Source organism: Raphanus sativus, chromosome 2 (genome assembly GCF_000801105.2).
Source record: "Raphanus sativus cultivar WK10039 chromosome 2, ASM80110v3, whole genome shotgun sequence".
Lineage (NCBI taxonomy): Eukaryota > Viridiplantae > Streptophyta > Magnoliopsida > Brassicales > Brassicaceae > Raphanus > Raphanus sativus.
The window spans coordinates 17154685-17173611 of NC_079512.1; the positions used below are offsets into that span (position 1 = coordinate 17154685).

General features: G+C 36.0%; 1 protein-coding gene and 2 pseudogenes across 1 annotated transcript; 2 read left to right on the forward strand and 1 right to left on the reverse strand.

Annotated features, from left to right (window-relative positions):
* Positions 1-1634: 1634 nt before the first annotated feature.
* Positions 1635-3674, forward strand: LOC108840691 (serpin-Z10-like; annotated as a pseudogene).
* A 4655-nt stretch (positions 3675-8329) lies between these two features.
* LOC108841388 (serpin-Z10-like) lies at positions 8330-9737 on the forward strand (annotated as a pseudogene).
* Positions 9738-11649: 1912 nt separating this feature from the next.
* On the reverse strand, positions 11650-12369 carry LOC108836011 (probable F-box protein At3g25550). Its single transcript, XM_018609229.2, has one exon. It carries the CDS (start codon positions 12367-12369, stop codon positions 11650-11652), a length of 720 nt encoding a protein of 239 aa, XP_018464731.2.
* Between the last annotated feature and the right edge of the window lie 6558 nt (positions 12370-18927).

An 18927-nucleotide genomic window follows, 5' to 3' on the forward strand; every position in this document is an offset into this window, starting at 1 on the left:
TCTAGTCTCACCTGTTTGCCCTTTGTGTGGAGTCGATGACGAGCATCAGCAACATATCTTCTTCGACTGCGGTTATAGTAGGGAGGTTTGGCATACCTTCTCTTCTGCCCTTCAGTTATCTCCTCCTCCATTGATCATGGACTTGCTTAGCTGGTTGAGAAATTCGACTCGGGATAGCAACGTCAATACCATCCTAAGGCTTGCTTTCCAAGCTTCTGCTTATTTTATTTGGAGAGAAAGAAACTCCAGAATCCACACACAGGTCTCCCGTCCACCGGCGTTTCTGGTATTGGAAATCAAGCAATTGCTCAGGATAAAAATGGACATCCTTTCGCGAGAGTAGAGGAACCTGCCCTCCACGGTTAACTTTTCTTTCTTCATGGCGTCGTTTGTTTGATAGCCATTAGTTGTGTTTTTTCGAGTTCCCGTTTAAGATCGTTTGTGATCTTTCGTTTTTTTTAGTTGTATTTTTTCTTTTGTCTATTAATAAATGGAAATTTAGAGTAAAAAAAAATGACTGGTTTGGATTTTGTATCTGATTTAAAGTCTTTCAAATCAATGTAAAAGGTTAGGGTAAAGGTGATCTGTTTACGGAAGCAATACTTTTGTGCGGTAAAAGAGACAATTGAGATGGTTCTGGTGGATTCAAGAGTAAGCATATAATACTCTGTTCTTGATAGTAAATTTTTTTGACTAATTTTTGTGCATCAAAATAAAAGATTGTAGCAAAAGTGATTAGAATATTACTTTAATAACTAGACCCTTTAAGAAACCTAAGCAAAATAAAAGATTGTAACGAAAGCGATTACAAGTTCTATTAATATGATGACTCAAAACAATTCTCATATGTTTTTTTCACGTTATGTTATAGGGAGACACGATCCATGGTATTGTGATGAAAGATTTGGTCGGCTAATTTAGTCCTTTTATTAGAAAAGATGTTTGGTTTATAATTATGTAAAATGTACACATAAAAATTGCTATATTCTAAAATATGGTAAAATTATAAGAAAGTATTATATGTTGTAAATATAATACTAAATCAATTTTTATTTTAAGTTTAAATATAATATAAAAATACCAAAAATACTAAAAATATCTATTGATTTCCTATCAGTAGATACCAATTTTATATCAATTTGAGTATTTTGAAATACATTACTTAAATTTATATGTTATATATTATTTTAGTTTTTAGATTCTGAAAAATTTAGAGTGTATATGAACTTTAACTTAAAAAAATTCAAATATGTTCCCGAATCCGCAAAGATCCAAACCGAACATAATCAAACAGAACTAAATGGTATTCAAATGCATATCTCTAATCAAATGTAAAAATAATTATTGATAACAAAATATGTATTTTTATAATATCTAAATATAACATAATTTAAAAAGCAAATTCACTCCGCGCAGAACGCTAATTATCGTCTAGTAATGATTTAAATCTTGATGTACCAATAAAATAAAATATTTTAAGTTACAAAAAAAAGATTATGTCATGTAATCTTGTCAAGGAAATCAATGATTGTTCAAAATATTCCAATACCAAACTTTTAAAATATTCCAATACCAAACTTTAAACATGATATCATTTTAATATCAGCCGACTCAGATTATTTATTAAAAAATTATATCGTGAGTGTTGATAATTTGTGATTCATAAGTCACCTCCCCACCAGGCTCTCTTGTCTGAAAAATGAGAAGTATCTAAAAAGAGAAACACATGGATTTGAGAAAGTCAATGGAGAAGCAAAACGACGCGGTGGCAAGACTAGCAACGCATGTCATATCTACCGTCGCTGCCGGATCCAACCTTGTCTTCTCACCAACGTCGATCAATGTTTTGCTCAGCATCATTGCAGCCGGTTCTAGTTCCGTCTCAAAAGAACATATTCTCTCATTCCTGAACTCACCGTCAACAGATCACCTCAACGCAGTATTGTCAGAGATCCTATATGCCCTCGCTGATGGTGGCCAGAGAAGTGATTTACGCTGATGGTGTATGGATCGACAAGTCCATCTCCTTCAAGCCGTCCTTTAAAGAGATTTTGGAGAATTCTTACAAGGCTACGTGTAGTGAGGTTGACTTTGCATCCAAGGTTTATTCTTGGCAACTCAATTAGTGTATTAGTGGATATCTTATTATTTTTCAAACCGAACCGACTAACCAAGTTAAATTTCCTCAAAAACTAATCAGACAAACTGACTTCCGAACGAGCCGGCCAAAAAGTATATAGGTTGATTCGAGTTTGTTTATCTTTATATGTAATGTCATGAGCTAGGTTGCAGCGTTTTGCATATTTTCTTAACGTTTTGGTCCTTTTGGATTAGAGATCCTATATTACTCTGTAATTGCCAAGCTTTTGCATTTGTTACACAAACCAAAAGATGTACGAGTACAGCGGCGGATCCAAAAAAGAAAAAAAAAACAATTAACGAAATAATGACATATAAACAAGGTTTCCGATAATACCTAAAATTATTGCACTGAAATTAAGAAAATCATGGTGGACAACTGTCCCTCATTTAGTGCATGTAGCTGGGTACAGACTTTGTCTTAAAAGATGTCTTATTTGGTAAGATTTGTAGGAGTACCACTTCAATTTCCTCCATGTGTTTATTATATATATTGAATTTACTGAATGATATATATAGGAATAATCAAAAAAATTATGCTTGTTTTGAAGCCTGCTGAAGTGATTGATGAAGTGAATACATGGGCGGGAGTCCACACCAATGGACTCATAGAGCAGATTCTTTCTCACGATTTTATCGAGACTATCCTAGAAAGCACTCTCATATTTGCAAATGCAGTGTACTTCAAAGGAGCTTGGAACGAAAAATTTGATACAAAGTTGACAAAAGATAAAGATTTTCATCTTCTTGATGGTACTTCTGTGAAGGTCCCCTTCATGACCAGTTACAAGTACCAATACCTAATAGAATATGATGATTTCCAAGTTCTACGCCTTCCTTATGTAGAGGATCAACGTCAATTCTCCATGTACATGTATCTCCCTGATAACAAAGACGGTTTACCTGCTCTCGTTGAGAAATTAGGCTCCGAGCCAGGATTTATTGATAAACATATACCAAACTACCAAACAGAAGTGGGTGTTTGTAGCATTCCAAAGTTTAAGTTCTCTTTCGAGTTTGAAGCTTCAGATGTTTTGAAGGATATGGGATTGACTTCACCCTTTTGTACTCGTGGAGGTGGCCTAACCGAGATGGTTGATTCGCCTACCGTTGGTGAGAAGCTATACGTCTCAAACGTACTTCATAAAGCTTGCATTGAGGTGGATGAAGAGGGAACTGAAGCTGTAGCCGTATCTGTTGCTGTAGTCTCAAGGTACATATGTGTTGCGTAGATTCAGATTTCGTTGCTGACCATCCATTTCTATCCACGGTGAGAGAAGACAAGAGTGGAGTGATTTTGTTCATGGGTCAAGTTATTGATCCTTCAAAACATTGATTGAACTTGCTGGTGCTGATCGGATACATCATTTAGCAATTTGTACGTTTGTTATGTTTCTTTCCTGTTGGTTTGATGGAATTGGCTTTGTAAAGCTAGCCACTTATTATCATGTTGGTTCATTTTTTACTGCTTTGTGTCTAATAATAATGTTGATCTTGACTCATGATTTGTAAACGTCTTATTGTAGTTGTTTTTGTTGACATTCTCGCTCTTGTTTCTTTACATGTGTTTCATCAACACAAGCGCGCGTACACACACACACTCTCTCTCTCTCTCTCTTTACTTTCTCACGTTTGTCTTTGTTCTTGTAGAGAGAGAAGAGAGTTTATCTTTGTATGTCTACATTGTTTTTTCTCCAACTATTTTTCTTATTAGAATTGGGTATATTTTCTTACATCAACACAAACACATACTTGTAGTAGTTTTCTCACTAACAACTACTACACACACCTTACCTCTACTAACAACTCCTATCTAGCGACTTAAACCAACACTTCACTCTTCTTTGTTGGCTTAACTAAATAACAAGACTTTTATTCTTCTTGTTGTGTAACTTTACACAACCAAGTCTTCTTTGACTTCTTGTTCTTCTTCCTTTCTTGCTCTTCACGCTTCTTCCTCTTCTTCTTTCGTTTCTTGTACTCCAAACTTCTTCTTCTTCATTCTTTTTTTACGGGACTCCTTGGTCACTTCTTCTTCTTGTGTGGCAAGCTTCCTTGCTTCCACTTCTTTTTATCTTGGAGGATTTAATCAAGGTTCAATCTCAACAGTTTTCCCAGAACTCATTTCTTCTTACAGCACAAAGGCTTTGTTGCTTTCTACCAATACTTTATGGAAAACTTGCAAAGCTACAAAGAATTCTGGCTTCATTAAATTGATTGATTCCATGATTCAAGTGTGATCCATCAATTCATTCTATCATCTCAATTGAGAAAAGTTGAGAATTCAACGACAAGTGAAAAACTAAGCATGTGCTATAAGTGTGGTGAAGAATGTTTAAGAAAGCCTACACTATATTCTCGGAGAGGGATTTTTTTTTTTTTTTTTTTTTTTTTTGATTAACCTGGGGATATCCCGGGCCTATGGAAGGGCCCAGACTAATCCCCAAGGGGAGGTGCAGCCCACGGATAGACCCTCTCTCCGGGTATGCAAATGGGCCCTAAAGCATAGGCCCATATCCGTGTTGGTGTCCAGAAATCATGACTTAGTTCCCTCCAGCAAGGTTCGAACTCACAACCTGGGTGCAGGAAGGAGCCCGTCTTTACCATTGGGCCATGATGTTCTGGACGGAGAGGGATTGCAGCCTTTTAAAGCTCATCGAATACCGACCCGTCGTTTACAATAAGGTGAGTTGGGGCCAGCTCGGCCAAGCGATAAGGTCAAACCAAATTAGGGGCAAAAGAAGCGTAGTATAAAGAGAAGGGAAGACATTGGAGAAACGACATTCATAAACCGAACGAAACAAAGCTAACTAGATATTTATATGATCCAGAAATTAATAAATATAGTACATAAATTATATAAATTTTTATAAACATAAACAGAAATTGTACTGTTTGTTTTCTTTGAATGAATTTCGTCTTTTAATATTATTTTCATTTCAATAATTTGGTATTTGATTTACATCTAAAACACATTTTATTATATGATGCATATTTAATATATCAAATAATCTAATAAAATTAGATAAAAATTAAAATTATAAGACTTCTCAATGTATAATGTTGTGGAATCTAAAAATGTATTTATTTAAAAAGTTTTTTTTAAAACCATAATTCTATAAATTGGTAAAATACTATCATTCTGATATTATAATATATATTAGAGCTTGACCCGTGCGCCCGCACGGGTATTTATTCTTGGTTCTTATATATTCTAATTTTTGATAATGTTGTCGACTTGATTTTTGTGTTCATGTTGTAGATTAATATGTTATTTTCTTTTGATAATTTTGTTGCGCTTAACTTCCAAATTATTAGAAATTTTGTTTTCACGTTCTGCAGACTTTAATTCAATTATTTTGATATATTAAACAGCAAAAATGTAAATATTAGAGATTTAGATATACTTTTAAGTTTTATTAAATTACATTCCAAATATTTTGATTTAAATATATATAAATCATATCTGATTTTTTTGATTTTTTAATAAATACATGTCTAAAGTTTGACATACACGCCGACAGGACTATTTATTTTAATTTATAAAAATTATTGTTATCTTATAAACCATTGGTAATTACTGGATTTTATTAACTGTGATCAAACGAAATTAGATTATTGTTTGATTATTATCATATTGAATGTATTTATATCACAAACAAATGATTACTAATACATTCAAATATTTATTATTGTTTTTGTTTCTACTAATTTATATTATTTTCAAACCCTAATATTTAAAATGGTAATTCTCTCAATATCATTTCTTAAGTTTTTATCACCAAAATGTCTTCAAAATTTTTTTTATTAAAAAACGTTTTAGAGAATATTGTTTAAAAGAGGTAAAAAAACTCTTCTATCCAGTGGTTTTTAATATATAAATCTAAATTAATATAGAAAATTCCTCTATTTTAAATGTTAAAATTAGTAATTATATCTATACTATAAAGGGACAACTTATTTTTTGACAAAAGTATATGTTCAATATTTATTAAATATTAAAAGGAGTCATATTGATTTTATATATTAATATGTGTATGAAATGTTTATTATTTCGTATAAAACAGCTAGTAGTACAAAATTTTATTCGAAACTTTTCGTTTATGTCAAATTTATGTTACTCATATACAAAATTATAATATTTTTTCAATTTAATTATTGTGAGTAATCACACATAGGATCTACGTGATCAATATATTTGGATAATAATAATGGCAAAGTAGTTTATTTTGATGAGAATAAATTATTAATCATGTTTTAGATTAACATGGCAATATAGTTTTAATAATAGTGAAATATATGGCAAGTTAATAAATACGTTTTTGATTTATATGGCAATGTGGTTAATTAAAGCGAAATATATGTTAGAGAATCACGTTTTGGATTTGTATGGCAAGATAATAAATATTATTTGGGTATGTGTTATATTTAATTGGATAATTTTTAATTAAAAAGAGTGGCATGCCATTGTAAATTTTGTGCAACTCTAAGGGTTAAGTACTATTTGTACTTCAGTTTTAATATATTAGATATTAGATATTAGATAGTTTTTACCGTATATAATAAAAAAACTGAAAGTAGGAAAAAAACAAACAAAAGATAAACTATTTGGAGCCATCTATTAATATGTACTGGGTGGGATACCAAACCGTATTCAATGTAGCCAATTTTCATGAACTTGTAAATTTAATTCCTATATATTTTCTTTTCTTGTAGTTTTAGGTATTTGATCTTCTAAAGCAAATCCCAAACGCTTAAGGTCCTTTGGTAATGGAGATGCAGCTGTAGTTACTCATTTTCTCTTTGATCTCGTCACTGGTGTCAGTGTTTCTCATTTATAAACGAGTTCTTCCATATTGGTTCGATCATTTTCACAAACTATTTCTTGAAATCCCCCCCCCCCCCCCCCCCCATCATCCATTAACCACTAGTTGATTAAAATTTTCAAATCAAGCAATATTTTGTGAACGTTTTGGTCACTAATAAAGCTCTTGGTTTCTTCTATGTTTCTTTGAAATGATCGCTAATCGCTATGGTTCTTTATTACTTGCTTGATTTATTGAAAGTATTCAAATTAATAATAGTACAATTTTAATAATAGTACAATTTTTTTTGATCAGTGATCATTTTATACCATTTCGTGAAAACTTTTTCAAATTTCGTATGGATTTAATTGTTGTGACGTCTTTTATAAATCAATAACTATTTTTATAATCTAGTAAATAAGAGATTTGTCAATAATTCTTGTAAGTAAGAGATTTGTCAATGACGTCAAAGAGAAATCTCTTACTTGCAAGAATTATTGACACGAACCGTTTTAGACCTAACTGAGATGGTTGATGAGCTGAGATGGTTGATGAGCTGAGATGGTTGACACGAACCGTTTTAGACCTAATTCGTGTCAGAATATGAGATTTGTCAATAATTCTTGTAAGTAAGAGTATAGGTAGATCTTGTTTTAAACCTATTATGAGATCCCAAAAAGATAGTTTACCATGTTTTCACTTTTCTCTGTCTTTTTTTGTTAAGAAAATATATATGATATAGCGTTATCATAGACCTTTGAATACTATCATGTAACCTCTTTCTTGTTACTTAAACTATAAAGAAACACATTTTAAAATAGGTTTTAATTTGCCATATTGGTGACTTTATCTTATTCCACCTCTCCTTCTAATGTACTACTTGAAATAGTACTGCATTTCTTTTTTTGCTAAACTGTAAATATCATATATGAAAAAAAGATTTTACAATAAGATTCTTGGCAAAAAAGAAATAAAAAACAAAATGAGCATGAAATAATTTAGAAAACACTGATTATCTCAGCCACAGGGCCATGATAGAGTCGAAATATTTCCTTCGCCTCCTTGCAGAGATGATATTCCGAAGCTCCTTATCGATGCCTTGGAACACCGTAGTTGGTGGGACCGAAATTTGGTTGTGAACCATGTTGTTTCTCTACTTCCAAAGATGATAGATCACTGTCTGAACTGCTAGCTTCCTTAGAAGATGATAGATCACTGTCTGAACTGCATTTCCACAATATTATTTTAACAAGATCCAATCGTGCTGGGTGATGAATCGATGACTGGTTCAATTGGGTTGGTACTTTACTTTGAAACATGATTTTAAGACCATTCGTCCACCACCTCACTTTTTCGTCGAAAAAAAAGAAGTAAAAACAGAAAATATGGACTTCAGAAAATCAATGGAGGAGCACAACGACGTGGTGTAAGACTAGCTAAGCATGTCATTGCTACCATCGCCGACGGCTGCAACCTTGTCTTCTCACCAACCTCAATCAACGTTTTGCTCAGCATCATTGCCGCTGGTTCTAGTTCTGTCACCAAAGAACATATCCTCTCATTCCTCAACTCACCGTTAACGGATCACCTCAACGCAATCTTCTCCGAGATCGTATCTGTTGCCCTCAGGGATTCTGATAAGGTGTCAGAATAGTGATGATAGCAAAAGCTCTGAGTTGCGCTTATCTGCAGCCAATGGTGTATGGATCGACAAGTCTGTCTCCTTGAAGCCTTCCTTTAAGGCGCTTTTAGAGAACTCCTACAAGGCTACTTGTAGTGAGGTTGACTTCTTTAACAAGGCAACTTTTCTATGTTGATTCCATTGCGTGTGTAACATATTGTCGAGGTTTCATTAATTTTTAAAATCAGATTTGCAATTAATATAATAGGTCCCATCTTATTTTATTTTAGATGTCAGATACCTAATAGTGACGCTGCATTGTGTGGGTTGTATCTAAACGTTGAATTTGTGGAATTATTGGTTAACTTGATGATCGCTTATTTTGAAGACTGTTGAAGTGATTGATGAAGTGAATATATGGGCTAAAGTCCACACCAATGGAGTCATAAAAAAATATTTTGTCACGCGATTCTATTGAGGATATCCGTCAAAGCACACTCATACTTGCAAATGCAGTGTATTTCAAAGGAGCTTGGAGCGAAAAATTCAATGCAAGGTTCACAAAAGATAATGATTTTAATTTTCTTGATGGCACTTCAGTGAGAGTCCCTTTCATGACCAGTAACAAGGACCAATACTTAAGATGCTATGATGGTTTCCAAGTTTTGCGCCTTCCTTATGTAGAGGATCAACGTCAATTCTCCATGTACATTTATCTCCCTAATGTTAAAGACAGATTACCTATTCTGCTTGAGAAAATAGGCTCCGAACCAGGATTTCTTGATAACCATATTCCAGAGTACCAAACAGAATTGGGTGCTTTCAGAGTTTCAAAGTTTAAGTTCTATTTCGTGTTTACAGCTTCAGAAGTTTTGAAGGAAATGGGGTTAACTTCACCATTTAGTCCTATTGGTGGTGGTCTAACTGAGATGGTTGATTCGCCTACCATCGGTGAGAAGCTATACGTCTCAGATATTATTCATAAAGCTTGCATTGAGGTGGATGAAGAGGGAACTGAAGCTGCAGCTGTTTCTGTATGTATTATGAGTGCCCAGTGTTTGAGGGAAAATCCAGACTTTGTAGCTGACCATCCATTTCTATTCACGGTGAGAGAAGACAAAAGTGGAGTGATTTTGTTCATGGGTCAAGTTCTTGATCCTTCAAAACATTGATTCAACTGCTGGCGTGGATAAAAGTATTTAGGGCAAATTAGGTTAAAACCATAGAACTCTTAGGAAATTAGCTAACTAGGAAAGAGAAAAAGTTATTATGGCAAAGGAAGGTGATATGATGAAAATACCCTTCGGGTTTGACAAGTCCACAACTGGATAATAGAGATATAGGATCGGTGTCTGACAAGAAAGATTTATAGAGATTTGGTGTTACAGTATAAAGATTTGTTTTAGATTTAGTGCTGCAGTAGAAAGTCCACAGCTGGAAGTGAACCTAAATCTCCACATAAGTATAAACAAATTATCTAGAAAACTGATTTCTTATACAATTATGTATCTTGTTAACCGGCTAACTTGTTCTTTCACCCTAAACGATAATGTATTAAAGTTCATCTTAGCCGGATATTGTTAGAATTACCCATCGATTGTAAATATTGAATGGTTAAATAGATTGACTCCATATTACAAGTGCATAACTTTATAGGAATGAAGATCTTAGTTATGACATATGAAAATGAACGAGTAACATTTAGGAAATATTTTAGTTGATCATGACAAATTATTAGACAGCTAATATTATATATACACCTTTAAACAATGTGTTACTTGAGATTAAACCCGAAATCCTAAACTTAGTCATTAAATTCTAAACCCTAAACCTAAACTCTAATCACTAAAGCCTAAATCCAAACTCTAGTCACTAAACCCTAAACCAATAGTATCTCTGAAACCCAAACCCTAGTCATTAAACTATAAACCCAATACTAAACCCTAAAGCCAATATGAATCCCTAAACCCAAACCTCCACGTACGTGTAAACAAATTATATAGAAAACTGATTTCTTATACAATTATGTATTTTGTAACCGGATAACTTGTCATTTCATCCTACACGATAATGTATTAAAGTTCATCTTAACCAGATATTGGAATTAGCCGTCAGTTGTAAATATTGACCAGTTAAATAGTTTAACTCCATATTACTAATGTGTAACTTTATAGGAATGAAGATCTTAACTATGACATGTGAAATGAACGAGTAACATTTAGGCAATGTTGTAGTTGATCTGGAAAAATTATTAGCTCTCACAAGTAGTTGAGCGATGTTCTTAGCTCCATTTCTAAGATTTTCCCTAGAGTAATTCCTAGAATTTTTCTTGAAAAATTAGAAGAAGAAAGAGATTAAAAATGTAAGAGATGAAAGAGAAAAAAAGACAAAGAGTCTTAAACTTGAAATAGTTAATAAAAAATGTGATATTAATATCTTCTATCTGACAAGCAAAGATTTGAAAAAAAAAATATTATTTCAGATTTTACAGAAGATTTTGTCTACATTTAGGATTTGGTGCATCTGTGTAGACTTAGGGATAGCAGAGTAAAACTACACTAATGAACAGTTGCAAATTTTGGACATTTGGTATATTACCAATTACGGTTGGTATGGCTCATAATTTCCCTAAATAGTTTAGTGAAGAGTGAACAAGCTTTGGAAATAAGGGACTGCACTTCCCAGATAATAACGAGGCTCCATAAAAAATTTACCATATGAATTTAATCTAGAATTGTAAAGCACGAGCTTTTCATCGTCATCGCTGCAATCATAAAGCAAAAGCCTGTTGTCAAAAAGTGATGCTACCGGTGGCTTTGAGTAAAGATATTTCTCTTCGATACAATTGAGAGTTGACCGGAGATTTATAGAATACGTTTTGTACCAAGTCACATTGTCTTGATTTAACGACCATATAGTTTGTGTGTCTCCCTTATCCTCCGATAAGCATAGGCGGTCAATCAAAGTGCACATAGTGATTCGGTGATGAGGTGCATAGGCAACGGGTATTTTTGTCATTACCGCAAAAGTTTCAGTGTGAAGATGGAACGATAAGACTTGTGTTTCTGTGACGGCGTCAATGAACTAATAGAGAAATCCATGTGCATTCGCTGGAACTTTATCATGTATTATAGGATAAGGACAAGAAACAATCACATCGTGCCTCCAAGTGTTGTTATTGTTGTCGAAAGAGAAAACCTCGCATGTATTAGTTTGCCCGTCTAGGTTTAACCAATGAGAGTTGTACAACCAAACAATCTTGTACATCCCTGTGATGTTGTCTTTACCAAATCCCAGGCAAGGACGTGGAGAGTAGTTATTTGTTACCTCAGCAAGTGTTTGAAATCTGGCCTGAGGGAGTTTACGGTGCCATCTAGTTGCGGGATTGATCACATACATGAAGGTTTTTGAATATAGGCAAGCAAGACCATCACAACTACGTGTAATTCTCACACCAATTTCCTTTTTGGAAGAGACATCGTAACGAATATGGTTCTCTTCCGAAACTAACGTTGCTCCCAAACTCAATGACCTAAGAGAAGCTTTTCCACAGTCGTCAAGCGTAGGATAACATATCAGAATGCTCACGTCTCGAGATTTCTGCTGATACATCAGATGTCTCTCCTGGAAGCGACGGGACTCTATTTCAGTTCTCCATAGTTTCGACACAGTTCTAAATCTCAATAGTGATTTCACCGGAAGTTTCTCAAGAATCTCTTCTACCACCAAATCGTGAGGTATATTTACTAGCATATGCGGACTAGTACTAATAGTCTCGTAAACGTCTCTGTTTCTCTTAGGCATCGTGTGATCGATGACTCTCTTGGAAAACAAGCGTAGGTTTTCTAAAGTTATTTCTCTGAGTTTATTTTTTCTTTTGTGTTTTGTTTTATGATTTGGTTCGAGAGGGAAGAGTATATATAGCGAGACAGATTCTCGAAATCTTATTCCTGATCCTTCTTAACTTTTATCTTATCCTATATTGTACTGACTTCGATTTTTCTTAATACTTGTGAATAAACGACTCTCTTTTTCTTTTCTTTTTTTGTAAACAAATTAAAGATCATATTTATAATAACCGACTCTGGTTATATATCATACTAGGTGGACCGTTGGTATTAACTATTCATAGGTTTTATGTATAAATAAATTAATATCTAATCAAATTATTGTGTACGTAAAGATTTGTGTAGTCACATTTGTTCTATATTTTTTTTTTATTCTCGAATTCATTTTTTCTATCTCTCTATGTCTCACTCTCTGTCTCAGATTTTATCAGTGCTGATGAGTATTTAAAAAATAAAAATTAAGATTTTAACATATTCTTATTTTAAACATACAATCGTATGCGTGCCGGCATTAATACAATTCATATGTTTTATGTATAAATATTATTAATATCTAATCAAATTATTATGTGCGTAAAGATTTGTGTAATCACACTTGCTCTATATCTTTTTCTTTGCATCTTACTTTCGAACTCATTTTGTCTATCTTTCTATGTCTCTCTCTTTTTCTCTCTCAGATTTTGTCAGTATTGATGAGTGTTTAAAATTATGATTAAGATTTTAACATATTTTTATTTTAAACATATTAATCTTATTAATACCCACACGCATGTGTGGGCATTTATACACTTCATATGTTTTATGTATAAATATTATTAATATCTAATCAAATGTTTAATGTATTATTAAAACAAAATTTGTTCTTCATATGTTTTATGTATTATTAATATAAATATGTATTATTCAAATACGATTCATATTTTTTTATGTATTATTAAAACTAAATTTGTTTTTCATATATTTTATGTATTATACCAATTCACCACCTAGTGGGACATTTCGATATTTCATGGTCCTTATTAATGCATCGACCAGATGGTCGCATGTCTGTTTCCTATCGACCCGCAACTTGGCAGTTCCAAGATTGCTTGCTCAGATAATTTGATTACAAACACTTTTTCCAGATTTTCCTTTGAAGACGATATGTCTTGATAATGCTAGTGAATTCACTTCTCAGGCGTTTAATGATTATTGTATGTCCATGGGGGTAGCCGTGGAACACTCTGTGGCACAAGCACATACACAAAATGGCTTAGCTGAATCGTTTATAAAACGAATACAACTCATAGCCCGACCATTACTTATGAGGTCCAGGCTGCCGGTTTCAGCATGGGGACATGCGGTCCTCCATGCGGCCGAGCTTATACGCATCAGGCTATCTAGTGAACACAAATATTCCCCATACCAACTACTCACGGGTCATGAGCCAGACATCACCCATCTAAAAACCTTTAGCTGTGCGGTTTATGTTCATATTGCTCCACCACAGAGAACAAAAATGGGACCTCATAGACGGATGGGAATATATGCCGGATTTGATTCCCCCACGATTATAAAATACCTTGAACCAACTACGGGCGATTTATTTAAGGGTAGGTATGCGGATTGTCATTTTAATGAATCCGAAGTTCCGACATTAGGGGGAGATAATAAGCTGGTAAAAGAAATCTCATGGAATCAGACGTCCATAAATTGGCAAGATCCTCGAACTCAAGTGTGTGATCTTGAAGTCCAGAAAATAATACATTTGCAAAAGCTAGCTAATCAATTGCCAGATTCATTTGCTGACCCAAAAAGAGTGACTAAGTCACATATACCAACTATTAATGCACCAGTTTGGATTGATGTTCAAGAGGGACACAATCAAGTTGCTACAGATTCCAAAACACGTTTGAAACGTGGTAGACCAATTGGTTCCTTAGATAAGAAACCTCAAAAAACAAAGAAAGGTGCTATAACCTAGAGTGAAACCCCAGACAAGGTCGTGGCTGATCCTACCCGAGATGAAGCCACGCCTAAGTCCATAGAAATGGACATGGGTCCGTACGTACCAGACAGTGACCCTCGGGACGCCGAGGTTCATGGTACTGACGGTCCAGATAATAACGAGATCTCGATAAATTATGTCTTGTCTGGAAAACAATGAAATGGAAAGTCGACATCACTGATATATTTGCATATAAGGTAGCATTCAAACTAATGGATAATGAGGATCGAGAACCCACGTCTATATATGAATGAATGCAAAGAAAATATTGGCTTAAATGGAAAGAAGCAATAAACGTGGAGTTAAACTCTTTCAAGAAGAGAGGTGTTTTCGGCTCTATGATCCGAACACCACATGATATAAAACCAGTGGGATACAAATGTGTCTTTCTGAGAAAGAGAAATGAGAATGGCGAAGTCGTGAGGTATAAGGCCCGACTCGTTGCACAAGGATTCTCACAGAGACCAGGAATCGATTATGAGGAAACATATTCCCCTGTGGTGGATGCAACCACTTTTAGATTCCTGAAAAGTCTGGCTATAAGAGAAAATCTAGATATGAGATTGATGGATGTCGTTTTAGCATATCTATATGGCCTACTGGATAATGAAATCTATATGAAAGTCCTAGAGGATATAGAAATGAAAAATAAAAAGAGCGCTCGTGAACAACACTGCATAAAGTTGAATAAATCACTTTATGGACTGAAACAATCTGGCCGGATGTGGTACAGCAGATTAAGTGAGTACCTAATCAAAGAAGGATATAGAAATGATCCTATCAGTCCATGTATTTTCATAAAAAAAATCGATAATAAGGGCTTTGTGATTATAGCAGTGTATGTTGATGATTTAAATATCGTTGGAACCTCTGGAGAGATTTCACAAACAGTCGAATATCTTAAGAAAGAATTCGAAATGAAAGATCTTGGAAAAACAAGACTCTATTTGGAATTACAGCTTGAGTACATAAATAATGGAATCCTTGTGCATCAAATGGCATATAAAGAAAAAGTACTCAAAAGATTTAATATGGCCGACTCACACCCACTTTCTAGCCCTATGGTCGTGAGGTCTCTTGGCCTAGATACAAATCCATCTCGTCCTAAAGAGGACGGTGAGGATATCCTTGGTCCCGAAGTGCCATATCTCAGTGCCATAGGAGCATTGATGTATTTAGCAACTCAAACACGGCCTGATATAGCCTTTGCCGTGAACCTACAGTCTAGGTTTAACTCCTGTCCGACCCAAAGGCACTGAAACGGGATAAAACATGTTCTTCGTTACCTACAAGGAACAAAAGATTTGGGTATGTTTTATACCAACGAAAACAAAGATGGTTTAGTTGGATTTGCTAATGCTGGATACCTTTCGGATCCACACAATTCTAGATCTTAGACAGGCTATGTGTTTTACACATGGTGGAACAGCCATATCTTGGCGTTCAATGAAACAGACACTCGTAGCCACATCTTCTAATCACTCGGAAATATTTGCTATACATGAGGCCAGCCGAGAGTGTGTCTGGTTGAGGTCGATGACTCAACATATAAGATCAGATTGTTGGATGACAGATGATAAGGATCCAACCGTGATGTATGAGGACAATGCGGCTTGCATTTCTCAGCTCAAGAACGGCTACATCAAAGGAGACAAGACGAAACATATTATGTCCAAAATCTTTTCAACCCACGAGTTGCAAAAACCTGGTGTCGTCCAAGTGGTTCAGGTCTGATCCACGAGTTACATCAGTTTGGGATGCGTCGACTGAAAGACCTTCAGTGATGCATTCTTCAAGGGGAATAGTATGTGTTGTACTTTTTTTTCTTCACCAAGATTTTGTTCCACTGGGTTTTCCTAGTAAGGTTTTAATGAGGCAACATTAAGCATACTACGAACTTTGAACGGTTATGACGTCCAAAAGGGAACGTTATAAATCATTTGGTGAACGATCCATAACCAAGTACGAAGATACAAGTCCAGGCATCAAAGAGGAGAGAAGAACAGTAAATAGATAGTTTCCATATTTCTATTGTCTTGTATTATTTCCATTATTATATTTACCCTTTTCTTGTTGTATTAGGAAAAATTAGATTTTTTACTTATCTTATGATGGTCTAAACCTTCTCTAAATATAGATTTATTCTTTTTTTTGACATCGAAAGCTCCATATATTAATTAAGAAGCTACCAAGAGGTTGGCCTCTTGAGCCATCCAGCTTGGGAGCTGAGAGTTTACATGGGAAAAGGACAGACCTCGAGACCGAGCACCTTTCGCAAGGCGATCAGCTCGGAAGTTCTGTAAACGGGGAATAAAAACTATGGAGCAAAAATCAAACATAGAACGGATAAGGTGAAATTCATCTAACTCAGCCAACATTGATGGCCATTTGTCTTCATCTTCTTCGAGGAGATTGACAAGCTGGAGGCAGTCGTCTCGAAGTTCATTGTGCTATGATCCAGCTGAATAGAGGATTTCATGGCCCACAGCAGTGTGTGAAACTCTGCATGTAGGGGGGTTAAGACTCGGTTACTAGCGAATGAACCATAAGTCTTTGTCCCATCCTCTGTCGTCAGGATCATGTCTCCTCCGTAAAAAGCTTCATCCTTGAGCCAGGAGGCGTCGAGTTGGCAAACAGGGCCGGTTCTCTCGATCGGGGAGGTGTGGTGCTCGGTTGTATCTGGCTCTTGCGGTTTGTCTATGATCTGTGCGAGTCTCCAGCTTTCCGCTTCTGATTTTGCCATTTGTATAATATCCAAGGGAGTGATATCTTTACCATTGAACGCTTTATCGTTGCGGGCTTTCCATATATACCAGATAACCCAAGGAACTGGGGCAAGGATCGTATCGGGCACTCCTCTATCTTTAGCTCGCCACAGGACATGATTTAGGTTGCTGTATATGGAGGTACTCGGGAACACTCCCGGAGAATATGGAATATCAGCCAGTGCCCACGTTTGGACTGATGGCGGGCACTCGAATAATAGGTGGTTGGTTGTTTCTTGCTCGACGCCGCACCTCGGGCAATGGCGAGTAACGAGCGCATCACAGACTGGTACATAATTGGAAAGAATCTGCCAAATAAAGTGTTGGATCTTCTTGGTGGTTTTAAGCTTCCATACCTTTGCTTTGAGGGTCGTGGTACTGGGCTCAACTACTTGTTCCGGTACTGAAAATCCTGGGTTGCTCATGGCCAAATTGTATCCAGATTTTACCGAATATACTCCAGATTTTGTGAGGTTCCAACAGTAATTTGAGGGGCGTGGAGCTCTGGTCGGTCTTAGGCCTTGGATGAGGGGAATATCCTCGGGGGTAAAGAGTTCGTGGAGGAGTTCAAGCTTCCATTCCCGCGTGGTGGGATCAAAGAGCTCGGCAACTCGTAGGGAAGGTTTGAAAGATGGGCCGCGTGGTATGGGCGGGCGCGCAGGCGTCGAGGGGAGCCACGAGTCGCTCCATACGAGAGTGCTTTGTCCCGTCCCTATTGTCCTTCGAAGTCCAGCTTTGAGTAGTGGTTGGGCTGCCATGAGACTTCTCCATACGTAAGAGGGATTACTAGCTTTGCTCAGTTCTATTGGGTTAGAGAGCCGGTAGTATCTACCTTTGAGAACCCGGGCCAGTAATGAGTTCGGGTAGTGTATAAGTCTCCAAAGCTGCTTCGCAAGTAGTGCGAGATTGAAATTCTTGAAATCTCGGAATCCTAAACCTCCCTCTTCTTTTGGTGTGCATATTTTATCCCATGCAATCCAGTGCAGCCCTCGATTGTTGTTTTTTGTAATCCACCAGAAGCGAGAGATGGCGCTTGTAAGCTTACGGATAGTTTCTTGTGGTAGAAGGAAACAAGACATGACATAGGTAGGTAGGGCTTGGGCGACTGATTTGATCAGCACCTCTTTACCTCCTTTAGAGAGGAGCTTTGCAGACCACGAGTTTATACGGTTTTGTAGACGATCTTGAATGAAAGCAAAGACCTGTTTCTTGCTGCCGCAAATCTTTTCAGGTAGTCCTAGATATACTCCCATACCTCCCTCCTTTGTGACACCTAGCGCTTGTTTGATTTCAGTTTCTTTTCCGGAGGTACCTTGTTACCGAACAGAATAGAAGATTTATCTACATTTAGCTGCTGTCCAGAGGAACAGCCATACGTATTTATGATCTTCATGAGCTCCGCACATTGCGAGATTTCTGCTTTGCAGAAGAAGAGGTTGTCATCGGCAAAGAGGAGGTGAGAGATTGGGGGACTTCCCCGTGCGATTTTCAGACCCGTGATTCGCCCTTCGCTTTCTGCTCCTTGAATTTGAGAGATGAGGGCTTCTGTTAGGATTATGAAAAGAAAGGGTGATAGTGGGTCGCCTTGTCGAATGCCTCTTGATGGGGATATATTTCCTTTTGGTTCTCCATTTAGGAGGATTTGGTACGAGACCGATGAGATACATAGTTTCATCCAGGAGACCCATTGCTCTGCAAAGCCCAGCTTGAGAAGGAGAGATTCCAAGAAAGACCATTCCACTCTGTCGAAGGCTTTACTCAT